This window comes from Myodes glareolus, chromosome 7 (genome assembly GCF_982192425.1).
Source record: "Myodes glareolus chromosome 7, mMyoGla1.1, whole genome shotgun sequence".
In the NCBI taxonomy this organism is placed as follows: domain Eukaryota; kingdom Metazoa; phylum Chordata; class Mammalia; order Rodentia; family Cricetidae; genus Myodes; species Myodes glareolus.
In genome coordinates this window covers 14,526,629-14,553,244 of record NC_142032.1, presented here as the reverse complement: position 1 = coordinate 14,553,244, position 26,616 = coordinate 14,526,629, and the positions used below count along the sequence as shown (strand labels likewise).

The window sequence follows — 26,616 nt, the reverse complement described above, 5'->3', positions numbered from 1 at the left end:
GCTGGGGATGCCTACTGGAGGGTGGGAAGCTCACTAGTTCAGCTAGAGATGCTGGGGGGGGGGGGGGCTCATCAATATAGCTGGAGAAGCCTGGGGGTGGGGGACCAACTCACTTGCCCAAATGGAGATACCTGGGGGCAGGGCTCACCTATTTAGCTGGAGATGCCTGGGGGCCCTCACCTGTCCAGCTGAAGACGCCTCTTTGGACCCGCAGTCCCTAGGACCAGCTGGCTCTCTTGTCCACTTTGATGAAAAGGCTTTCTGTGCATTAGCCAGTGGCAGCGGATGGGAGCTGGAAGGCCAGTGTGGCCCATGGCCCCGGCTAGGTGAATGCTGCCAGATGGGCAGAGCTGCTTCTCTACCCTCCGTTCCCAAGCCAGAGGCCAGCTGGGTTCCTAACCACTCCAGGGAAGATTCTAGAGCAGAGGCCTCTGTGAGATGTCCCCAAACACTCACCTACAGCTAGACCCAGCTCCATTTGCATCATTAGTTCCCATCTGTACAGCATGGTGGGAGGTACCTTTGAATCTCGGTACAAAATGAGAATCTGAGGCTTGAGAAGCATTGAAGGTCACAGCAGAGCTGGCCGTTCCGATTCTATAATTAACTTAAGGTAAGACTCCAACATACGGGTAGCCTTGAGTTCATTGGCCCATGCAGCTCCTGGCACACAGCAGATGCTCAATAAATACCTAGGAGTAAAGGAAGTCTGCAGGAGAGACTCTCATGGCTTTCTACTCCCTTCCATTTCCCTGCCAGGGGGAGGTAGGGAAGAGGAGAGGCAACACGCTCCACACTCAGCCTCGATAGCTCTAACCAGCCCATGTTATGTGTGAGACTTATAGGAAAAGGAAGGGCATGTTGTGAAACCACTGCCACCAAGGTCCTGCTGCCAGTCACAATGCAGCCTGGACACTCCATCGAAGACTCCAGAAGGACATACTATTATTACGTAAGCAAACAGGAAGTACACTGTAAGCAACTTTCAAAACTCTAGAATTGACAGAGACATCTCGCTGCCTGGACAGTCACCCAAAGTTTTTTGTACCGTTGGGGTATCCATCTTCAGCCTACAGGTCCATAGTATCCAGTAGACCTATCCATAAATCGGGAAATTTTAAAGACAGTTCCGTCTATATTGGCTGGACCCATGCTTTACATCGACATAAATAGTGTAAGAGGCCACGCCCCAGTGGGTGGTTAACTTAAAGGCTATTGACTGTAGGATTTCCTACAGCATCCCCCCTGCTCTGGTACCCCCTCCCCACCTGCTCTGTATATCCTCCATCTGCTCCTAACCCCCCACCTGCTCTGTACCCCCTTCCCTGGAAGGCCTCATCCTTGTATGCCAGCTTGTCCCCTGAGACAGCCTGTCCCTGTCCTCACATCCAGTGCTCTGGACAACTGGACTTCAGCCTAAGACCACGCCCTGTATGCCTGATCCTGTGTCCAAGGGCAGAGCCACCACAGGGATGAGGTGCATGCCAAGGGTGCCACGACTGGCGATGGCGACAGGGTGCTGGAGGTGGACTTGGCTTCACAGAGAGCAAAGTGGGTTGGGATAGGGACTTTCCAGCAATACTGAAACCCCGAGTCAGAGAGAAGTTGGCCCTCGAGGCCGGCGGGGGCAAGATGATTCTCATCTGCCTAGGCCCCATTGCCTCCCACCTCGAATCTCTGTGAACACTGGGACATTGTTTGGGGCCTCAACAGAGGGCTCTGTGGCCCTGAGGCTGAAGAACAAAAACTAGTTTAGCAGGGCTCTGCCTGTCCCATGAAATTTCAAGAATTTCATTGGAGCCCTGGCAGGCTGGGCAGCGTGAGGAATGAATGATTGGACAGCCCTGAGGCCAGAGCTCACTGCCTGAAGGCGTCCCCACAGAGGCCAAGCAAACAAGGGGTGCAGAGTCAGCACGAGGGGCCCGAGGGCAGCGACCTGGACAAGTGGGGTGTGTTTGTGAGGGGTGGGATGGGACACCCCACATTTGTCCAGGTTCATCTCGGTTGTTAGAACAAATTCAACCTTCCGAGAGTGTGTCTAAACTGAATTCCGTCTAGTTTTAAGTGTGGCCTTTAGATTTTCAATTTTAAAATCTTATGTGTATGCAGGCAATGTGCCATGGCGTATGTGGAGGTCAGAAGACAACCTGTAGGAATCAGATCTCTCCTTCCACCGTATGGGTCCCCCGACTAAACTCAGGTCACCGGGATTTTACCCACCAAGCCGCCTTGCTGATCCATCCCTTTTTATTCTTCTGAAGACAAGGTGTCATGTAGGATGTCCTTAAACTTATACTATAGCGGGGAGGGGGGCGGCTCTGTACAGTTGGATATAATGTTAGTGGGAGCAGACCCACGGCTTCACACCTGCTTGGCAAGCACAGGGTTACATCCCTAGTGCCAAAGGATGGCGTTTACATCTCTCTCCTCAACCCATGTGTCTCATGGCTCCCCAGAGTCCACACAGACAGATTAAGAAGGCCCATCATGAGTCTTGCTTGCCCACTAACCCCTTGTGACTACAAGGCAGGGGGCCTGGCCCGGGTGGAGGTCTGAGGGTGGCCTGCTCTCAGGTATCTAAGGACAGGACATACACGCGTTTTAAGATGTGCCTCCCTGCTTCCTGGCTGTGTAGAGCTTTGGGTTCACCATTTGCTAAGCAGAATGAACGAATCTTCCTCAGGTGGCCCAAGACATAAATAACATAATATTGTGTGGGGTACATGGACACTCTTTCTGCTGCTCTTCTTTCCCATCAGGAGGCTCACACAAGAGCATGCACATACGTGCACACGTACACACACACACACACCTTTTTATATGCTAGCATTCCAAGAACACATAGCTACAGGGGGAACGTTAGTCAAATTCACTATGACAGCATTAGGTGGCAGGGCCTTAGGAGGTGAGGAACCTAAATGGGTGGGATCAGTGTCTTGTAAGAGAGTCCAGAGAGGGAGCTGGAGACATGGTTCAGTCTTCCAGAGGACCCCATTTCAATGCCCAGCACCCATATGGCAGCTCAGAGCCACCTAAAACTCCAGATCCTCTGGGATCTGACATCTTCACAGAGACAATTATGCAGGCAAAACAAAACAGTGCACATAAAATAAAAATAAATAAAACAAGAAAAGAGAGAGGGAAAGCACAGAGAGAGCTTGATATGGAATCAAGATGGCTGCCTACGAAGCAGGAAGTACGCCCATCTTTGCCTACATCCCAAGGCCCCACATCTCAGGACCACCTAATACTGCTGTTATACAATCTCCAGTACATGCGGGCCGGGGCCGCTCACAGTCTGCTAACAAGTCTGTAAGTAGGCTACAACTGACATGGCGCTAAGTTCTATAAAGAAAGGGGGAGCAGTCGGGGTGAGCAGATGCTGGGAGTCAGAGAAGGAAGGCAAGGCTGTTCTCACAGAGAAGGTGATACAAGGTTCTCTTGGGAGCTGAGCGTCCCACAAAGGCCCAAAGTGTGCACAGCCAGCAGGTCTGAGAGGAGAATACAGAGCTGGAAGCGAGCGGCAAGGAATAGGCGTGATCAGAGGGTGAGAGGTTGGACTCTAAGTGACAGAAAGACTTAACTTGGGGCGGGGGGGGGGGTCACATGATCTAATCTCGGGGAGCTGAGGAGACCTGGGAGGCCAAACAGTAGGCCGAGGATCCACAGAACAGATAGTGATGGGCTGGCCCCAGGGCAGTTACGGAAATGGCTAGATTCAGACCAAACACCGACAGGCTGAGGAAACACCTGCAGGATTTGCTGAGGGGCAGCTGGAGACGACACGAAGACACAGCAAAGAAAGCCTGGAGTGGAGGTGTAAGCAAGGGGCTTCTAAAAGAGCACTCTGTTCCCTATCGTCAGAAATGTGCACGGGCCAGTGTGCTCACAGTCAGAGGGGAACCACAGCCCCAGAACCACCATCCTGGGGTGGCTGCAGGACGATGCCGCAACAGGCCTGCTCTGTGCCAGGCCCACGAAAGGAGTCTCGAGGACAGTCCTTTCTGTGTCAGACCACTGGTCTTCAAGAGCAGGAGTCGGCCACCAAAGTGGGATCAAAGTGAGGGGATCAAAGCCTAGAGCACTGCCCACCGCCCCCCGAGACTGGCCTGTCCAAATCTTGTCTTCCCTACGGAATGGCAAAGATCACCTGACCCCACAAAAATGGAAGAGCCCCCCGCAGGAGCATGCTTGTGAGGGGTCAGAGAGACCAAATTGCCTGCAAAATTCCAACGCAATGCACAAGCTTTGATAATTCGATAACTCTCTTCAGAGTCGCCACAAGTCAAAATATTCTGTTACCTGACCCGTATTTAGGTTTCAGGGCAGGGGGCGGGAGCACGAACAGTGACCCAGAAAGGTAAGCAGCCCTTAGAGGGAGGGGAGGCCCTTGGCTAATATATCATCAGGCAGTCGGGCCCAGGGTCACGTAAAGGCCTGGGTTCTTTCACAAGGAGCAGACTAAGTGGGGCACAGTCTCTCCCTGGGGAGGGAGGAGGGATCCAGCGGCAGTGCGGACATGGGTCAGGGCTGGGCGACCCCTCTGAACTCTCATCTGCCTACTTCTTGAGCCGCAGGTCTATCTGGTACTGCTTCGAGGCGGAGGCAGATAGCTCCTGTCTCCATGGTGACATAGAAGGCCTCATGCTTTTCACCCTGTGCCTGCCGTGCTGTGCTCTGCGAGGCAGAACACGACCTGACTCACAGTCCACGCGGTCCCCAGGCTTTTGCAGACATAGGGTGGGCATTTACTGCATGCTAGTGGCACTTACTGGGTTATCTCGGGGGGGGGGGGCTTTTGCCCATCACCATGGACTCAGCCTTAGATTGCTAGGGATCAGAAAACAGAATTCTAGAAGCCGCACAAATGATCAAAGCGCCTTAGGCGACAATGCCTGACTCCAGAGTGTGACCCAGAACAGTCATTACTCATTACCAAGACTGCTGTGTGGGAGCTACCCCTCCTGGGAGGGAGTGCTGGAGGTGGGCCCAAGGCTGGTCTATTGTGCAGCAGGGGCTGGGATAAAGGTGGGGTTCACTGATCCCAACTTGCCTCCCCTCTTGCCCTGATCGTGACGTTCCACCACCCAGGAGCAGCGCTCTCCCTACCATTATGGGGGTGGGGATGGGGGAGGAAAGGCCACCATGTGGGAACAAGCAATAGCAGGTTGGGACCCAGGGCCCAGGTCATCCTAGAAAGTGAAGAAGGATCAAGAACAGGGTGGGGAGGGTGGGGAGGACCCAGAAGACAGAAGAACCAGGATCACAGAGTCCCCAGAAGGTAGGCAACCTGGGGAGGTAGACAGTGTGGGCTCATTTGAAACCTGGGGATGCCATTGTAGACTGCTTCCCCATCCATCATATGCGGGGGAGTCTATATTATCTGGGTAGAGTCCCTCCCCCCTTTCTAGACAGGATCTAACTGTGCAGGCCTGGTTAACCTTGAACTTACAAAGATGCTGTCTGCTTCTGCCTCCTGAGTGCTGGGATGAAAGGCGTGTGCCACCATGACTGGCTTTCACCTCTTTAAAAAAATTATGTATGTAAATGTATGTGTGCATTTTGTGTGTGGTGTATGCAAAAATGTATGTGGTGTATGTAAAAATGTGTGTGGTGTATGTAAAAATGTGTGTGGTGTATGTAAAAATGTGTGTGGTGTATGTAAAATGTGTGTGGTGTATGTAAAAATGTGTGTGGTGTATGTAAAAATGTGTGTGGTGTATGTAAAAATGTGTGTGGTGTATGTAAAAATGTGTGTGGTGTATGTAAAAATGTGTGTGGTGTATGTAAAAATGTGTGTGGTGTATGTAAAAATGTGTGTGGTGTATGTAAAAATGTGTGTGGTGTATGTAAAAATGTGTGTGGTGTATGTAAAAATGTGTGTGGTGTATGTAAAAATGTTCACTGCAGCAAAATAATAAGGACAAAAAGTTCCCTGATTTTGGAAGTTGGATAAACTGGGCTCACATGTATGCCTGCGATGACAGGTGGACCTTCGTAGGGAGCTTATCCACAGCAATCCTCTGCATTTCTTAGGTAGCATTAGCTCTCCCTCTACTAAGTTCGCACATCCTCAGCCTCCCCATTGGCCCAATTTGGCCCACACTTCCCAATCATGCAGAAGCGGGGACAGTCACTACTCACTCTTTGGGGGGGTTGACATCCTCAGGCCGGGCCTCAAAGAATCGAAAGACTTCATCACACTGTGAGATGTGGGGAGGCAGCCGGACAAGTGCCTGTGAGAGACGAGGTCAGAGGTCATTAGATATGGTGACCCAGACAGGGTCAGCTCGGCTAAGCGCGAAGAGGGTCTCAAACACTACCAAGGGAAACACAGCCAGCCAGGCAACGGGGAGCTGAAATGAAACAATCCATCAGCCTATTCATCCATTAAAAAAAAACAAAACCCAACAACAAAACAAAGATAATATCCAGAGCAGAGGTTCTCAACCTTCTCAATGGTGACACCCTTCAACACAGTTCCTCACGCTGTGGTGACCCTCAACACTAAAATTACTTTTATTGCTACTTCATAACTATAACTTTCTTACTTAGGAATTATAATGTAAATATTTTTGGAGAAAGAGGTATGCAAAAAGGGTCGTGACCCACAGATTGAGAACCACTGATCTAGGGTTAAGGATATAACTCAGGAGAATGGGGCCTAGTGTGCAAGTAGCCCTTGGTTCTATCCTCAGCGTTTTATAAACTGGGATCCGCCTATAATTTCAATACTTTGGAGGTAGAGGCAGGAGGAAGAGAACTTCAAGGTTATCCTTGGCTGTGTACTTTCCAGGTCAACCTAGATTAGTGAGACTTTGTCAAACAAAACAAAAAACAAACAATAGTCAGGCGTGGTAGTGGTGCACACCTTTAATTCCAGCACTCCGGTGGCAGAGGCAGGAGAATCTCTGTGAGTTCAAGGCCAGCCTGGTCTACAAAGCTAGTTCCAGGACAGCCAGAGCTACACAGAGAAACCCTGTCTCAAAAACAAACAAACAGAACAAAAACAACAAGGGAACAAAAACCAATAATCAAAACCAACAACAATCAACTGACATCAAGGTGTGGTGGTGCGTGTCTCTAATCCTAGCATTTAGGAGGCAGAGGCAGGAGGATCTCTGGAAGTCTGAGGCCTGCCAGGGTTACATAATGAAACTTAAATTCCATTACGCCATGCGGGTGTGAAGACCTGAGTTCAAAACCCCAGAACCCCCATGAAGCTGGATTCTGCAATCTTAGCACACCTATGTTGAGTGGCAGGTAGAGACAAGAGAGTCCCCAAAAGCTTATGGACCAGCTAGCCTGGTGCATGCCGCCACAGGAGAGAGTGTAAGGCAAGGACTGACACCTGAAATTATCCTGACCTCTACACACATACTGTGACATGCATGAGCCCCCATTTACACACACAAACATGTACACACATACATATACACGCAAATGCACATCACACACACAGACCAAAAACAATAACAAACCTAATCTGTTGACGATCAGTTAACGAACCAATCATCCAGCCGATAATTTCAGTAACCATGTGTGGTGGTGTGAATGACAATGTCCCCATGGGTTTTGGCGTTTGAATACTCGGTCCCCAGTCAGTGGTATGGTTTGAGGAGGCTTAGGAGGTATGGCCTTGCTGAAGGAAGTGCATCACTGGGAGCCAGTTTTGAGACTTCAAAGCCTGAAGACATTATCAGTTTTCTCTCTCTTCCTGCCTGTGGTTCAGGATGTGAGCTCTCAGCTTGCTACTCCAGCCATCACGGCTCCTGCTCATGGTCACAATGAACTCTTATTCCTCTGGAACTGTAAATCCCCAGTAAACCCTTCCTTCTATAAGCTGCCTTGATCATGGTGTTTTATCACAGCAATGGGAAAGTAATTAATACACCATGAAAACAATTAGTAAATTAAAAAAGCAGTTAACCAGGCAAAAAACAAAACAAAACAAAACAAAACAAACAAAAACCCAAAGAGCACTGAGTTCAGGTTTCAGGTTGACAGGGCTGGTCATTCCTCCCCAGGCCTGAAGGAATCTCATCCTACCCAGAGTGTATGGGGCTCCTAACCTAACAAGGCAAGGTTCACCCTCAGCAGCCCACAGACAGGCCCAGACCCTTGCCCTCACAATAAAGCATCCACCTTACAAGCCTCAGCACCCCTAGTGACACTACCTGTGCCACCGTGTCATATGTCTAGACACTGACTGCGGAACGAGTTCTTGGTGACAAGCTGAGAACGGCCATAGAGGACAACTGCAATAATGGAGATACATTATCTCCCATTGTATCCCATTGAAGGGCCCAGAAGCTAAATTGTGAGGAAGCTGCGTGAGGGCAGTGTGGTCCGAGTGCAGGGGCGCAAAGGAATTGGGAGAGGCTAGACAGGCCTTGTCAGAGTAGGGTTCATGGGAGACTGGAAGGCTCATGGTTCATGGAGACTTAGGAGGCTGTGTTTGAAGGGTGAGGAGAAAGGGACTCCCATGATGACTGAGTCAGGCCAAGAGGCCTGCTGTCCAGAGACAGTGAGTCTCCTGCTGAAACAAGAGCTAGAATAAGAATATAGCAGAGCTGGTACTCCACAGCCAGCATGCGTGGGAGCCCAGGCCTCACCCTATCTAAAGGTGGGGAGGGAGGCAGGGCCTCCCTCAGAATGGGAGAAATACTAGAATAAGTAAAGACCCTTGGATTAAGCAGACAGGACACAGTCAAAGTAGAATGGGGGACAAGGCCAAGGGAACGAAGGTCTGGCGCCAGGAAAGAGAGAAGCCCAGGTTGGGGGCATCCATGGATACACAGAGAAAGTCGGCACATGATAAGGAGGCCCTGGCCAACATGGAGACACTGTCACATGGTGGTGTGACCCCTAATCCATGCTGGGAGCTACTTCAGATGGTCCATCCAGCCGGCTCCCTGCTAGCCCAATTACCTTCCTGAGCGGCCCTGGAAATCCTCAGGCTGGTCCGACCCCCACACTATGGACGAGGAAGGAAGGTTTCAGTAGGAACACTGCCCCGGGCCCCCGTGGGGGCTGGGGAAACTATCCGAATAGAAGCCTTGCGCAGACGGGGGCTTTAGCCTGTTCTGCTGATAGTGACTCAGAGCAGAAACTCAGCTGGCAGTTGAATGAATGAACAGATGAACGGAAGGTGAGGAAAAAAAAAAAAAAAACAGGACTGTTGTCCATAAGCCAACGCCCAAGTTCAGAGAGACAAGAGCAATCCCAAGAAAGCACACTCGGCCGTGGGTGGCCACAACCGGGTTACATTTGGGGAAAGAGAACCGTGGTTTCATTTTCTGAGCTGGTCAGACAACCCACGCCTATTGTCTAGCACCAGGCATTCCAAGAGGCTCTTCTCCACGCCAGATCCATGCCCAGGCAAGATGGGGCGAGATTCGACAAGACCAGACTTTCGCATATGACAGCATTCTGCCATCACCCTTTTGCAGTTAACTCCCAGCCATTTCTTTCTGGAGCCTGTGGATTTGTGGAGGTCTCCAAGCTCCCACCATCAACTGGGAAGCGGCAAAGAAAAATGAATTTTAATGAGCAACAACTCAGTGCTGGGCACCGTCCAAGATGTCAATTCCTCCAGCCCCCTGACAGCAGAAGGCTTCTCGGTGTGTGTGTGTGTGTGTGTGTGTGTGTGTGTGTGTGTGTGAGAGAGAGAGAGAGAGAGAGAGAGAGAGAGAGAGAGAGAGAGAGAGACTGGAAGAGGAGGACATGGCATACCCTCTGGAGATGCCTCTGTCTATAGCGGGGACGTCACAGCTGTTGTGAGGAAGGAGCTGACATTCATGTCCCAGAGCTCAAAATGTGTATGACAGGTGAATCCAGCCCCAGAGGTCACCAGGTTCTTACCTAACCTATGAGACACATTCCGTGTTTTCCCCAAGGCTGAACGGGGAAAATGTGATTAAAAGAGACAGGGAGGGAGACAGGAGAGAAGAAGGAAGGAGTGTGGGGGTAGGCAGTAGTTCCCTGAGCTTTAAGGGTTCAAGCTAGGCAGGCACCAGAACAGCTGTCACTAGGTCGGGGCGTGTGCACAGTAGCTACCACGATGACCTCAGAGAGACAGGGCCACGGAAAGCAAGTTTCAGCTGGCTGAGCAGGCCCCTGAACCCTACCAGATACCCTTTGAACAGAGGGGCTCTTCATGCCAGAAGACAGTGAGTGCTGTTTGGGGCAGGGAACACGTGGGCCACAGACAAAGAAGTCTTTTGGTAGAATGACAGTGGCATCTTGACTGAAGAGGGAGCCTGCATGGAGCTTGTCAAGGGTTCGCCATGATTGTAGGCAGAGGACAGAGGCATCCAGCCTGCCCAGGTCTAGCCAAAACCACTCGGCACAAGTGGCTGGTACTGAGTGGTCTGTTCCCAGGCCATACCAGCATTTACACTTCAGAGTCTGAACCCAAGCTTGGCCACGCTGAGCGAGGTAGGGTGAGGCCGGGGTCCCAGCTCAGGGTATGGGTTCTGTCACTGAACATTTACCATACATGTCGTGTGGGAAGTTAACTGAGCAGCCCTGGCCCTGCTGCTCACAGGCTGCACTGGCCCTCTCTGAGCTCAGCACATTAGATTTGGTGATGCAACTGTCACCAGTAATTAGGTGATGAATCTGGGGAGCCCAGCACAGTGTCTAGGCTGGCACTGAGCAAACTGTGGGTACCTCTTAGCTGTTCCATCATTGCCTCTCTTCAGGTCAAAGCAGCGATGTGCTAGCAAGGGCTCCAGAATGTGTCGGGAGTCCCTGACTAGCTCAGCACTGCAGCTGTGTGTTTTGTTATGTGGCCCTGGGCAGTTCACGACATCTCTGTGGTTGTCAGTTCTTCCAGGATTCAGAAAACGTCTAGTCCTGGGATCCAGATTAAAATGACTTCCATGGGACCATATGAGATGGTGCCTTGAAGGCCCTGCCTTCCTGGCCTTGACCATGGCCATGCTGGTTAGCACAGCAAAATCTCTGAGTAGCCCAGCAGGAATGTTGCCAAGGCCGATCTACCAGCAATAAGAATGCTCATGTGCTCGACCAACTCAGAAAGAAAGGATGTGACCACGATATTAATTCTATAGAAGAAACTGAAGCACAGAGAAGTTAAGCAAGTCCCTGAGGAAAACAGGGGACAAGCAGCTGGTCAGTTAGGGCCAGGCCTCCGTGTCAGGAGCCTGCATCCAGATCTGGGCTTTCTGCTTCTGGTATTCCTCAATGGTATCTGTGAAATGTCCTGAAGTTCCTTCTAATTGTAGGGCCAGGGCACAGTCCTTGGTGAGATCATCTGTCTGACCCGTGCCTGGGACAGTCTTTCTATACGGTGTGACCCGGGTGACCTCAGAGGGTTGACCTCAGGCACTGGCCAAGACAATGAGTCTCACACCTTTGTATCCAGACTGGAGGGAACCAGTATGGGTGTGCAGAGGGAGAGGGGAATTGGGAATTTCTGCCCTTGGGCGGCCCAGACACTCGCTGCTGAGTGACTCTTGTCCTTCCAGCCTTGCCTGTCAGTGACTGGTTGGTGCAGCCACTGAAAATGGAGAAGGGTCAGGGCACAGGGCACCTGGGATGGGGGCTGAAGCTGCTCTGGTTTGACGGCCCAGTGCCCAGCATCCTACCCATCCCAGAGGCTCTGATTCTTGACTCACCCCTTGATGGTTTCCATAGCATTCAGTGCCCGAGCAGATGGGTCATACTGACAGCAGTGGCATGGGAGAGGAGAAAGGAGGTGGAGGAGGCGGGCAGAGAGAGGCTAACTGATTTCCCCGCACTCAGAAAGTTGTGTTATGTAGCAGAATCCTCTTAATGTAAACCTTTCATCTTGGAGGGAAGCCGGTTAAGATCTAGATCTTAGAAAGGGGGTGAAATAACAGACAGTTCTCAACCTGTGAGTTGAGACCCCTTCGTGGGGGTCAAACAAGTCTTTCACAGGGGTCGCCTAAGACCATCAGAAAACACAGATATTTACCTTACAACTTATAACAGGAGCAAAATTACAGTTATGAAGTAGCAACGAAAATAATTTTATAGTTGGGGGTCATCATAACATGAGGAACTGTATTAAAGGGTCACAGCGGTAGGAAGGCTGAGAACCATTTGCACTAAGGGGAGGTGAAACACTCCATCCTGGGTGGAGCTTTGAACACAGGAAGTAAACAAGCCAAAGACTTCAGGAAGTCCCTGAAACTGATCAGCTCCACTAGGCTCCTCCCTTCCCCAAGCATATATAAGCGGTAAGGACAGCACTTCCTGGAAGAAGAGGTGGACCAGCCAAGCTGCCTGAAAGAGGCTCGGATCAACTGAGCTATCTGGAAAAGACATTCTTCAACTTGTTAAGCTTCCTGTAGGCTATCCACTTGTAGCTTTTGTGAACTGTCACCATGCTGGAATGGGCTTTGGTGATGTCTTAAGTCATTTCTGCTCGTGTTCCTACAAGTAACCCCACTAAAACTCATTGGTCCACCAACTTGGACTTCGGTGCTGTCCATATTTTGGTCTGTCATCAGTTCCCTTTCTGGGGGGAGTGGGCATTTGTTCACATCTCCCAAAGGACAGTGTCACATGACACTGAGACAGGAGGTTGCTTGTGAGTTTGAGGCAGACATGGTCACACACTGAGGCCCTGCATCAAATGGTGGAGAAACCGAAGGACAGCTGTAGACGAAGCCTAGGTGTGGAATGACATGCACATGGTGCTGGCCATGATGTCGCTGTTGGTGGTGACACTAAGTAGTTACAAGTCGTACTGCCTGATGGCAGAGCTATGGAAAGCACAGGGTGTTGGGAGCGCTGGTCTGGGTGGGCATATCTCAGTTCCTCTGGAAAGATCAGAGGGCTTCTCAGACAGCCATATTACAGACCTGAGCTTGATTTCTTCTGTTGTTTGTGGGTTTGTTTGCTTATTTTTGCTTTGCTTTTTTTGAGACAGAGTTTCTCGGTGTAGCTCTGGCTGTCCTGGAATTTGCCAGGTAAACAAAGTGAGCCTCAAAGTCAAGAGATCCATCCACCTGACTCTGCCTCCTGAGTGCTAGGATTAAGGGTATATGTCACCATGTGGGGCAGACCTCAATTTTCTAGTTCAGCAGGATTAAAGGCCAGCCACCATGGCCCTCTGACACATTTGTAAAGTCCTGCTTGAGAGGTGTCATATGGAAACCCTGATCTAGCCTCCAGCCCGACTCTGGGCTTCTCCCATCAGGGGGGAAGATGCTGTGGGCTTCCTCCTCTGGCTGATCCACTATCAGCTGCGGATACCTCGGGCTCCACAGTTCAGAGCAGGCTGATCTGAGCCATAAATCACACTGGAAGGCTTCCTCCTTCCTCTACCCCACCTCCACCAGCCCTGCTCATTTATTCAGCTTAAAGCAATAAAAAGCTTGACTGCAGTAAGCAGTTTAGAATGGAAAATGCCCTTTAAAGAGAAGAGAGGATATTGATTTGAAGAAGAGTGACCTCTAGCTCAGGGCCATTCATTCATGTTTTTAATGAGGAAGAACATGTGACCCAGGCCAATCTGGACAAAACTCAAACCTGGCTTCAATGGGAGTCTTCCTGGAAGCTAAGGACTGGCAGTTCAGGACTCAGTTGTCATTTTCAAATCTGAAGGATTGATTATTTACTCGTCTACAGAGAGGGCCTCATAGCTCACAATGCAGTTGAGGCTGACCTTAAACTCTGGTCACCTGCCTCCACCTCCTAAGTGCTTGAGTTACAGGCATGTGCCACCATGCCAGGCCTGACTTAAACATTTGTGCTGCCAAGAATGAGTTGTTAATAAAATATTCGAACATAAAGTGTCTTGTTTACTTTTAAATTGAAATTATGACCAAGAAAATTTATAAAAGAAAGCATTTAATTTGAGGTTCACTGTTCTAGAGGGTTAGTCTGAGACCATCGTGACTGGGAGCATGGCAGCAGGGAGCAGGCAGGCAGGCATGGTGCTGGAGCAGTAGCTGAGAAAACCACCGTGAGGCAGAGAAAGAGAGCTATCTAAAAATGGTGTGGGTTTTTTGAAACCTCAAAGCCCACCCTCCATGACACACCTCCTCCAACAAGGTCACACCTCCTAACCCTTCCCAAACAGTTCCACCAACTAGGGTCAAAGTATTCAAATATATGTGCCTATGGGGTGGGAGGAGAATTCTCATTTAAACCATCACAGAAAGGGCCCTGGAGGAGCTCACCATGGGAACAGCATTTCGTGAGTCACTCAACAGTGCTGCACATTCCCACTCAAGCCCTGTCAGTGGACCGTGGTTTTCACTCCCAGTCTTCAAGGTCACAGAGCTAGTGAGGTTCTCTGACTAGACTCCCACTCATAAGTTTTGGATAAAACCTGCCATCCTTCCCTCCCTAGAATTATTTATCCCCCCCAGGACGGCCTCTTCCATCTTCCTGCCTCTGTCTCCTGAGCATCAGAACTACAGGTGTCACCATGCCCAGCCTCCTTGGGATTGTGTGTGTGCGCGCATGTGTGCATACATGTGTGCACTTCTGTGTGTGTGCAGGGATGAGAAAAGGACATCACCTATAGAAGGTGTCCTATTCGTCATTCTTTGTCTTACTCCCTTGAGTAGGAGTTTCTCACTGAATCTGGAACTCCCTATTTTTCTTTTCCTAGCCAGCCAGCCCCATGGATTTTCTTTCTTCCTTTTTCTTTTCTTTTCTGTTAAAGTTTTTCGAGACCGGGTTTCTCTGTGTAGCCCTGGCTGCTGTCCTGAAACTCACTTTGTAGACCAGACTGACTAGCCTTGAACTCACAAAGATCTGCCTGCCTCTGCCTCTGGAGAGCTGGGATGAAAGGCTTGTACTACCAATGCCCAGCTCCCATGCATTTTCCTGTCTCTTCTCTCCTTAGTATTGAGGTTACAGGTGCATGAAGCCACATCTGGCTTTGTGCATGGATGCTAGGGATCTAAACTCAAGTTCTCACGCTTGTACCCACTGAGCTATCATCCCACTTCCCCCCTGGGATTGTTAATATATATAATGGGGGGGGCGCTTTAGAGAAGGCTCATCAATTAAGAGCTCCTCTACCAGAGGACCGAATTTCAATTTCCAGCACCTACATGGTGGCTCACAAACATCTGTTCCAGAGGACCCAACGCCCTCTTCTGGCCTCCAGGGGCAATACAATCAGACAAAACACTAATACACACAAAATGAAATAAAAACAAATTTAAAATACTTTCTCTCTTCCTACCCTCCTTTCTGTGTGTTTTGCATGTACCATGGCACATGTGTGGAGGTCAGAGAACAACATGCAGAAGTTGGTTCTCTCCTGCCACAGCGGTGTTGAATTACCTCACTCAGTAGCATATGCCTTTACTTGCCAGCTCCTCCCCTGGAATTCCCGAGTCACATCCACAGTAGGGATCACTGAGCTATTGGTTTGTTTTTTACTTCTTAGAGATCTGGGCATCAGACCCAGGGCTCGGGACATACTCTACCATTACACTGGTTCTTTAACTGTTGGGTTTTTGGTTTTGTTTTGAGACATGATCTTGTTATGTATTCCAGCCTGGTCTTCAGCTCATTACCTCCCTACCTGTCTACTAGGATTATAAGCATGCACTTCTATGCCCAGATTAACAATGAATTCTATTTTTACTAAAGTTAGTGGTATCAAGAATAACAGTATATTATCTACTGCTTTTTGTTTATTTTTATTCTTTATTTTTGTACTTTTTATTTTTATTTATCTCTATGTTTGTTTGTTTGTTGAAACAGGCTTTCTCTGTGTAGCCCTAGATGTCCTGTCCTGGAACTCTCTTTGTACACCAGACTGGCCTGGAACTCACAGAGATTCCCCTGCCTCTGTGTCCCAAGTGCTGGAATTAAAGGTGTCCTGCATATTTTATTTTTTACCACTAGGTATCAAACACACTAGGCAAGTGCTCTACCCACTAAGATACTCCTAGCCCTTTATTGTTTTTAATACTTTTTTTTAAAGAAAGGATTTATTATACGTGTTTGGGTGTTTTTGCCTACATATACGTTTGTACTACATGAATGCAGTGTCTCTGGAGACCAGAAGAGGGCGCTGGATCTCTGGCACTGGAAGTACAGAAGGTTGTGAGCTGCTATGTGGGCCCTCGGAACCAAACCCAGGTCCTCTACAAGAGCAACGGATGCTCTTAACTGCTGAGCCGTCTCTCTAGCACACTTTTAAATACATTTAATTTTCTTTTACTTATTTATTTAATGCAAGTGTCTGTGCCCTGTGACAGTAACAGAAGACGCCCACTGAACGTTTCCTCTGAACCACATACCACACATACCTAATTCACTTCAGGTCACTCTGCCTCCACCATAGAGGGACTGCCCTCTTTTCTATTGAAGAGACTTGGAAACAGAGGCTCACGGCCGTGAACTAAGTTCATACAGCTAGACAGGGCTTTGCACACAATCTGTCTGGACGTCTGGGTACCAACAACACTAATGAGCATTTTCTGGAGGTCTTAGACTATAATCAGTATAAAAGACAGGATTTGAGGCTTTGAGTTCAGAATTAGCACCATGACCTCCAAACAAAACAAAAACACAAGCAGAAAGACAAACAGGCTCGGCTTTATGACATATGTTGGTTCTGCCTGCTCTTTGACATTGGTTATTTAGACGCTGTGCACACTCACATACAGAGACAGAGAGAGAGAGAGAGAGAGAGAGAGAGAGAGAGAGAGAGGCACCAACCAGAGAACAAGAGAGTATATTGACATCTACTAAAACTTGTGCGAATAAACAAATGTGTATTCCAGATGCCACTGTGCTCAGAATTGATTCAAGCCATACTCCAAAGAAATGCAAAGAAATAATCCTTCTACCGCCAGCAAATACCACCTTCCGGTCCCTCCGGCACTTAACTCCTAAGCTGGTAGAAGGGGTTTGACCAAGTATTTTATAAACATGGATGCCTTCCGAAAGGAGCCGAGCCTTCGCTGTGACTCCTAGGCCGACTGCTCCAGACAGTGGTCCAATCTCAGGAGTGATCCCTCCCAAGTGACAGTCATGCCACACCACCCACGCCCAGCCAGGAAACACTAGGCCGCAGGTGAGTTTTGTACATCTTCCTTCAAAGGTGGACGAGGCCTGAGGCCAGGCCCATCCCTCCCTTCCTTGACCCCCAGCCTTACCCTGCAGTACTCATCGATGGGCTTCAGCCTCTTCACCGCCACGTCCCGGATGTGGCTCCTCCGGAAGAGGATCTTGCCTGGAAAAGAGAGAGTCTAGTGAGCAGAGCAGTTCTGGCTGAGGTGACTGTAAAGATCCTCTCATCTCCACACCTCTTGGATTTCCAACTGGTCCCCACCTACACCACCTCAGCCCACTGTCAACAAAGCAAGAGAGAAGCTCTCACCTCTACTGGGGGGCAGGAGGCGCCCAAGGCTGAGGGCCCATGGCCTCTCCCTGGAGGCTGCCATCTTGGGCATCTATGAACAACCTGGTCACCTCACCTTGTCTGGGTCTGTGGCAGGATCAATGCCCAATGTTAGGGTGTGGTTTTCTAGTGACCTCACACGTACATTTGAGAAGAGGCCAACCCATGTGCTATGTTTTGTCTTCTGGCCCCGCCTTTAAAGATCAGCATTCCTTTCTGCTAGCCCGGCAAGGGTTCCTATTCTTAGCTTAGGTGGGTGGCTATTTCCAGGGTGAGACAAGCAGCTAGGAACCATGGCTGTTCCAGTCGGACAGTCCCCTGGCCTCTCTGAACACAAACCCTTCAGTCATTCAGACTGGGACATTCCACAACAGGTATGGGCAAGACTGACAGGAAGTCCCGGTCCCTCAGGTCTCGCTCAGTCATGATGAACAATTCGGTGTGTTCAGTCATAACAAATGCCAACATACGGTCCTGTTCAACCATAAAGACGTCAACACATGGCTCTTTTCCGGCCTAGTAAATGCAGCCGGTTCTACCCCCACAGTCCCCATGCTGGGGACTGAACCCAGGACCTCACATATACTAGGTAAATGCTTTTGTTCTTTAATGATATGATGTTGGGGTCCCCCAGCGGCCTGCAAGCCAGGCAGAGGCTGCCGCCAAAGGGGTGCAGGTTTCCCACGGCGAGCGGCAGAGCTGGTCCCGCCATGCGGCCCAGAGAGCAGGCGGACGGGTGCGGCAGATAAAAGACTTACAGGACATAATAAATAGACGGAAGGCTAAACATAAGGGTAAACATTTATTACTTAAAGAAGAAGGAGAGAGAGAAAGGCAGAAATAGAAAAGAGGACAGAGAGAGGAAAACTTGTGTGCACACGCCAAGAGAGAGGGACAGAAGAGAAAGCGTTAAGATGGCGACCAGGAAGTCAGAAGTGGCTGGAGTGGGCGTGGCTTGCTCTTAAAGGAACCAGACCCAAAGGAATAACAAATGCTCCATTACTGAGCTGCACCCCAGGCCCAGACTGTCAAACTTAGAATCTGAACTCACTAGTCTGATGCTCAAGGCCTTACACATGGACACTTCTGGGTCCCAGTAAGGGTCAGCATGTGGGGTCAGTGTCCACCCCCTTTTCAGAAGGCCTTGCTTGAATATGACGTGAGCTAGGAATTATCTTTCTCGTTCTGAAATATCCACAACGCATGACCCATTCCTAGGGCACCTGGCTCACCCTTCTGCCGGTGATAGGATAGGTGACAAGACACACCAAGGGACCTGCGGAGCCAGTAGTTGACAAGGGCACCTAGAGCTGTGACACCTTCTACTGCCCCACTGTCCTTTCGAGACAGCCTCCTCCATGTTAGGCCTTAATGCCAAAAAGGCTAACCACACCCCCTGGCAAGAGGTTAGTTAGCACGTGGCACGGTGATTGGCTGAAGCATGGGCGGGACCCAGTTTGAGCCAATGAGGTTCAGCCTTGAGCCTTCTCTTTCCCACAGTGATTCATTTGGCTAGATGAAAGCCTGGCGCCCCTAGTGGCCAACTTTATTATCGCTTGAGAAGAAAATGGAAGAAGAGAAACAGCCTGGCACAGTATGAGCTCAATAAATGCTTCTGAAGTGACAGACAGCCACGAGACCACTGGTGAGGGGGCTGATCCCTTTGCTACTTCAGTGATTCACAGTGCTTCCAGAGAGGCTTGGGTAGCCGACCTCCCTGCCTCCTATCACCGAAGCTGCACCTGGGCACCCACTGTGCCACTTCTGGCTAAGAGGCCTCCTTCAGGTAGAGTCCAGCTGTTTCCTCAAGCAGCCTTTGGCAAGGAACAGGGAATGTAGGGGACCTTGGGACCTGCAAGAAGAGGCTGCAGAGGCCTCTGACCTCCCGGTCACCACAGTGCAGGTCACTCTGCATAGGTGGGACAGGACCGCCAGAACCCTGAGCCAGTGTGGCCGGCTTCACATTCACACAGCTCACTGGTTCACACTGGGAGTCTTGCTCCACATCTGGTGGGGCACAGCTCATCCCCAACCTGCTCCCAGGACCCACCTAGCATGGGCTGTCACCCAGTAGGTGCTCCAGTAAGAACCTCCTGGGCACACTCACTCCCCATCCCTACCTGAGCATCCGCCCCAAGCTTCCCTTCCCCCATGCTCTTGAGTCAAATGTCTGGCCACTTGCAGATAAGAACTCCAGCATGGGGTTCCCTTGCTAAGAAGCCAAAAGGTGATTCATTATGAAAGAGTGATACTTCCTCATAGGGGAAAATGTCCTCCATGTCCCTGCCTTTGGCTTCTTATCCTTTTTGGTTGTCTGTCACAGATTTATATGTGTGTGTCTGGCTAATGTTGTGTAAAGTAGCCTTTGTCATTAAGCTGATGCTTGGTACAGGGAGACTGCTCTCAGGACTGATAAAAAGATGGGTGTCCCAGGGCTGGAGTTTGGGGCTCCCCACTGGAGCTAGGTGCTTGTAAGACCAGCCAGACTCTATGATACCAGCAGCCTAGAGGTGCCCAGCAGAACCCTGAAGGCCCATGAGAAATAGAAGAAGCTGGGGGCAACCTGGAGAGGCATCACCCTCCACAAGTGGCACCACTACTCCTTCCCATCCGGACAGAGAGAGGGAAGGAAGGAGATGTGGGGGTCATTTGGTTTCCCTGCCCAGCCCTCATCACAGTTGCACCCCGGACGAAGCCTTGTCCTGCAGGGCTGTAGACAGAACTAGTGATGGATGAAGACGCATTTCAGGCCTCCAGGAAGTGTAGAGGCTCGGAGAAGGATGAGGTGAGGGGAAGAAAGACTCCATCTGAGGAAAGCACTTCTGGTTCCAGAAGCATGGTCACCCCGCCATGGGTGATGGCTCATATCCCCTCGCGAGGCCCAGGGGTCAGCTCCTCTGAGGCAGAACAGTTTGAAGTTAGCTCCTCTGAACCCCAGCAGGGTGGCTCTCTTGAGCAATGCCTCTTTTTTAGACTCAGGGCTTTGGCGCAGTCAGCCCACAGGGATGAGGGAGGGGAGGCCTGGAAGAGATTCAATGGTTTTGACTTTTCCGTGAGGAATCCAAACCACACTGGGAAAGCCAAACCCGGGACCATATTAAAGGCAAAGAGGAAAAGGAGGGGGAGGGAAATCCCCATTAAGGAAGCCGAGACCGCAGGGCATTAAAGGCTGCTTGTAAATGTCCTGCCGCCCCTTTATGGCAGCCTTGGCTGCTGCCACTCTTCAAAGCTATGGGAAGGCGCCCCAGAAATGTGATAAGCGTCATAGGGTAGACTACACTCCGACCTGAAACAGACCCAACCCAGCAAGACTTAACTCGCTCCTGGAAGTCAGTAAGAAGCTGGAGGCACTGTGCACGCAGCACTGTCTGGGAACTGAGTGTGTGATGGTCCCTGCCTGTGACCCCTGCTATTCGGGGCTGCATTGAGGAGGTGGGGCCTCAAACAAGAGTCCTGGCTCCCAGGCAGCTATGTGACCTCCATGCTGGGACCTCTGCACTGTCCACTGGAACCTAAGCTCGACAAACTCTTGATATGGAGCCTTAGTGGGGTTGGGAACCCAAAGGAGGCAAAGGGGAGGGATGGTGGGAGTACCGGCAGCTGCAGGGTTGCTGGGCTTACTTGACCAATCCTTGCAACAACCTGGAAGCAAGTATTTAAGATTTAAAACATTTAAAAATTATGTGTATGCAGAGGTCTATGTGGGAGGTATGTGCTGCACATTCACACACACACACACACACACACACACACACACGCATGCACACGAGTCTGACATTGCACATGCACACACAGAGGTCAGGTGAGATCCAAGGACAACCCTCAGAAGCTGAAGTCGGGCTTAGTGGCAAGCACCTTTATCCACTGAGCCATCTCAACCACCCTGGTCTCCTCTTGAGACCCTTCACTTACTCACACAGGCAAGACCCTTTCCAAATGAGGGCTGTATCCGCAGGGTCCAGAGCTCAGGACTTGAACACATATCTTGGGGGGGGGGGGTGGATAGAGCGAACCCACTCTAGGGAGTTACAGGAGAGCAGCTCTCAAATGTTGGGGTTACAGGTTTGTGTCCCTACAGCCAGTTTCTGGACAGCTGGGCCTTAAACCGGGGCTTTGCGCACGCTAGATGAGCACTTTGTCCAGCTTCCTGGCTTCTATGCTCAGATACAAACATGCAAAAGCCCACCGTTTCACCGTGGACTGAAACCATAAGACTGGGTGCGATGGTGCGCGCCTGCGACCCCAGTATTGCCACAGCTCACACAGCTAGAGAGGAAGGGCTGTGGCATCATGGGCGTGTGTGTGTGTGTGTGTGTGTGTGTGTGTGTGTGTGTGTGTGTGTGTGTGTATGATGATTTTAGCACCCAAAGCCAGGCTTAAGAGGAAAAAAGTTTTAAAATTTAGGATCACCGTTGGGTGGTGGGGCACACCTTTTTAATTCCACCACTCAGAGGCGGAGGCTGGCAGATCTCGGAGTTCAAGGCCAGCTTGGTCTATTGAGCGAGTTCCAGGACAGCCAAGGTTACACAGAGAAACCCTGTCTTGACACCCCATCCCACCCCACCCCACCAAAAAAACAATTTAGGACCAGCAAGCTGGAGGTCAGCTATGACACCACTATGCTCTGGACACGCATGCTTTCTGTATGTAAGCCTTCTCATCCACCCAGGGGGACGGACCACTGTCTGGAAAACGGATTAGAAGCAGCGCCATCAAACTAGGCGAGGCTAAGTCACTTTTCGGTGGGCTAGATGAGTCCTACAGAGCCAACCTTCGAATCCGTCTCCTTCCTTCCCTTCATCGCTCGCTCCCTGTTCCCCTGTATGGTTTTGAGCTGGGCCGTCCTCAAACCCCTGGGCTCATGTGATCTTCCCCTCTCAGCCTCCCCAGTAGCAGCTGGATCTGCACGCTCTGTCCACGTGTGTTTCCACTTCCTAGCATCCGGAACAATCCTATGTTGTGGTGGTTGCTGCTGCTGAGACAGCGTCTCACTCTGGAGCCCAGGTTGGAACTCACTATGTAGCCTAGGCTAGTCTGATCTTGATGGTAATCCTCTTGTCTTAGCTTCACAGGTGCTGGATTACATACAAGTCTATGCCACCATGCTCAGCTTCAGAATAATACTATTCTATTTTAAATTTTCTACGTTTATTCATTGTGCATGCACGTGTGTGTGGGGGGGGACAGCTTGCAGGAGTCAATCCACATTTATTCACTGTGTGTGTATGCGCAAGTGTGTGCACATACGTGTGTATAAACCAGAGGACATCTTGAGGATGTCGGCTCCCTCCCAGAGTGCACCACTTCTCCGACTGGCCCCCCTCCTAGGATTCCTGCAGAAGGGTACAAGCACAATGCTCACAGATGTGTGCTTAGGGTTCAACACAAGGCCTTACATACAGCAGGCAACTGGCTTGCACTAAATGCTGCAATCAATGTACTAGTGGGTGTGTGTTCACACAGTCTTGGTCCGGGCATCTCTCTCATTTATACACACTTGTGTATGTACACACACACTCTCTCCTCACATACTGGGCTGCCACCTCTGAGGCAAGGGCCAGACTCATCCTCCAGGACCCAGACAGAGTGGGGCCAGAGAGCCTGGTTAATTGACAGGCTGGTACTGAGGCCAAGTGTCCCTGTTCAACTCTTCCTGGGCTGGGGTGTGGTGGGTGTGGTGGGCAGTGGCTTGGCCTCCCAGTGGGAGCTGGGGATAAAGGGCCCCATTCAGCTTGGCTGCCTCAACTCCGCCCCTGTGGGGAGCTATCCTCAGGAGGGGGGTGGAGGGATGCTGGCCAAGGCTTGCTGGCTGCCTCTCCTTGAGGCATGGCCCACAGTGTGTGGGGTAGCTGGGCCAGGAACCAGGCTGCAAGGACACTGAGGGCCACAACAGAAAGGCACAACCTTCTGGTGCAGCGGATGGCAACCCTTGCTCAGCAGTGACCTGAAAGGCCTCTGTTCACTACTGAACCGCTGAGCATCGGGAGGTTCTGTCTGAGTTCCCTTATGCAAGGAAACCTCAGGACCACAGCGAGGGCTGGTCAGTCAGAGGGGAGTTCACTTGGCTCTTCTGAGATGGGGCATCCTCCCAAAAGGCTGCTTCTCCGAGGTCCAACTCAGAGGACAGACTGAGCCCTGACAGCCAACTGTTCACAACCTCCAAACCCATGGATACCACCCCATTCTGCAAGGATGTGAAGGTGCGGAGAAGACAGGCCAGGGGCGTGGACGGGGCTAAGTGCTGTGGATCAGGCTTTCCACTGACTGTTATTTGAGCTTTACAGCAAACTACAACTTAGGTAGAGGGACTGTAATTATTTCCATTTTACAGGTGGGTATACTGAGGTTCTAATAGTTGAGTGGCCTGCCGCAGGTCACATCCTAGCAACGGTGGAGTTGGGATTTGTAGTCCATCCGCTCATCTCTGGACTGAGAGGGCCTGTGCTTTTAGTTCCTTTATCATGTCTCTTCCTGGACCAGGGGCTGTGTGTCTGCTTGGATGGCCATTGCACTGAAGGCTGGGATGTGACAGTGTCCAACATAGCCCCTACCCTCACAGAAGAAGTGTGTGTGTGGGTGTCTGTGTGTGTGTGTGTGTGTGTGTGTGTGTGTGAGACACTAGCCTCGGTGGGATCACATGGGAGGGAGCTAGGAGCAGAAATAGGAAGAATGTCCCAGCTAGAGACAGGAACCCATCAGCAGCCCAATGATGAGAGGGACCAGACCCGTCTGAGAAGCTGAGAGAAGTCCAAGGTGGCTGCAGAGTGGGGTACATTTATGTTGAGGAAGGGGGCGCTAGGATAGCCCCCAAGTTGTGGGTCATGGATAGGGTAAGAAGAAGCTGAATGGGTAGCAGCTTGATCACAGGCGCCACACAGAGCAAAGTGATGTCACTGAAGTACACTTCAGAGACACCGAATTCCTGGGCTTGAAGACTGAGAATCATTTATTTACTACACACTGCAGACAGAACTTAGGATCACACACACATGCTAAAAAGGCACTGTGCTGAGCCATTGTCTCAACACATTAAAAAAGTTTTGTTTTGTTTTGTTTGTTTTGAGGTAGGTCTTGCTCCAAGTTGGCCTCTATCCTCCTGCCTCTGCCTTCTGAGCTCTGAGATTACAATCATGAACATCATGCCTGCAGAATCAGTTTTTACCTAAGAAGACAAAGGTACATTCTGAGTTCTTTTTCTCATCTGAAGCCTGAGGTCAGGGCCTGAGGGAATAGGCTCAGCCCTGTCATTAGCTGGCTGACACTACATGAGCTCAATCTGTGGTCTTGCCATTGTCAACAGGGGCCCCATGGATCATGGGGGTAAAAACTAAGAGGTCAAGCCAGGGGGTGGTGGAGTATGTCCTTAATCCCAGCACTTGTGAGGCAGAGGCAAGCACATGTCTGAGTTTGAGGCCAGCCTGGTCTACAGAGTGAGTTTTAGGACAGCCCGAGCCACACAGAGGAAGCCCTGTCTCAAAAAACATAATCAAACAAAACCCCTAAGAGACCCCAGAAGCCATCCTACATAATCGCTCGCATTCTTAGGTCAAAGCTGAGCTCAGAGAAGTTCGTGGCTTGGCCAGCCTCACAAAGCCAGCGAGAGACCTGGCTCTCACTGGACTTAGAGGTTACACTGCCCAGGCACTCCAACGTGGCCATCTTTCCTATGTCAAAATCGATCCTGATCCTCACCCAGCATCCAGGGGCACTACTTCAGAGAGCCAAGGACCCCGTCTGACCCAGGCCATCGACCCTAGGTCCCCACCGACTTCATTCACAGCATGAAATGAGGCACAGCTCCTGCTCTCTACAAACCCGAGTTTCTAGAAACCTCATGACCAAAGTTGAAGAGACTAAAGCTCAGAGCTAGCTTCTGGGTGTCCCTAAGTCACACATTCAGCTTGACCGGACAATTGCCAAATCTGGGTCCAGGCAGTGGGGCTCAAGTGTATGCGCCTGCTCACATGGCTGACGGGTGCCAGGGCAGAAGACAAGGAGGATGTACTAGATCAGGGAGAGAGAGCTTCACCAGGCCCCACTGACACTGGAAGCACCCAGCAGCCACTGAACTGACCGATAACCCACACTCACAACCACGCTTGCATAGTTTGTGGTCGCCTGCTGTTTGACCGGTACTCATGGCTCCAGATATTTGGGGGGCACCATTACTTACACACTACATTTCTATTTCTATCTTCAGTCAATTCTTGCTAGCCTTAGCTGCTTTCTCCCAAAAGACACAGAGGAATGGAAGAGAAGAACTCTTTGTCAGAAGTAAGTCAGGGGCAAAGGTTAAGGTCAGAGCCTTAGCTGTGTGTGCTGTCTTTCAGTAGGAGCCTTTTGCAGGAAAACACTCAAGACAAGGGGGCTTTCTGCACCTTTCAAAGGAAATGGGAGTAACTGGGGACAGGGCATGAGGGAGGCACAAAGCTGGCCTTATGCGGAGGCAGCCACATTCTGCCAGGATGGTCAGATTCGAGGCGAGGTTAGAAGACCCCCATTTTCTTGAAATGTTCTTCCTTTTGCATACGATTCCATCACTAGGCACTTTCTCCTTTGGTCTCCATGGCTTTTGGAGGAAAGTCAACTACAAGTCCAACCCTTGTATTTCACAGAAACGGGAACCCAGGCTGGGTCTGCCTTATGTCTGGATGAACGGGAATCACAAAGCACAAGAGACCATGCTGGTATTAATACAGAAACAAGGGGCCCACAACCTTTCTCTTTGAGGTCTAGGAACGAACAAGTAAATCAAGAATTGAATATTTCCTAAGCTTCTGTTCGGTGCCCCGAATGGAAATTTGGGGGATTTGTCATTAGGCAGAAAAACAAAGGTCATACCACACTAAATCGTTGTTTAGAAGCAGTATTTGTGGTGTTATTACATAGTTTCTTTACAGGCACAGGTTTCCAAAATCCATCTACAGGAAGTTAAGTATTTCCTGTGGAGCACTATACCTGCAATTTGAGAATCTGCCACTAGGTGGCGAATGAAAGTAGGTTAGGTTGAGCAACCTTTAACAAAAATGCACTCTAGACAAAACCTTTACTGTAGGTAGTAAAGTGGCCTAGGTTTGGAGCCCCCTCTGCCTCCCACTAGGGAGTGGTCATGGGAAGGCATATGCCCTTCATAGCATGTGAGTCTTTATCTATAAATTTATGGTCATTAAATTGGATATATAATTGGCTGAACCCCTCTGTACATCATCTGGGGAAAATACACACTTACTGAATAGTAACTA

General features: G+C 50.3%; 1 protein-coding gene across 6 annotated transcripts in view; it reads right to left on the bottom strand.

Annotated features, from left to right (window-relative positions):
• Sh3pxd2a (SH3 and PX domains 2A) overlaps positions 1-26,616 on the bottom strand; it is a 209,655-nt gene that overhangs the window by 95,500 nt on the left and 87,539 nt on the right. For 5 of the 6 annotated variants that reach the window (XM_087907827.1, XM_087907825.1, XM_087907829.1 and 2 more), the window contains 2 exons: positions 17,130-17,206; positions 6,145-6,236 (listed from right to left, as the gene is read on the bottom strand). In XM_087907827.1, the coding sequence (XP_087763953.1) occupies positions 6,145-6,236; positions 17,130-17,206 (169 nt within the window). Of the gene's footprint in view, positions 1-6,144; positions 6,237-17,129; positions 17,207-17,353; positions 17,391-26,616 lie in introns of those variants that run through there. The other variant, XM_087907830.1, reaches the window with a different exon arrangement.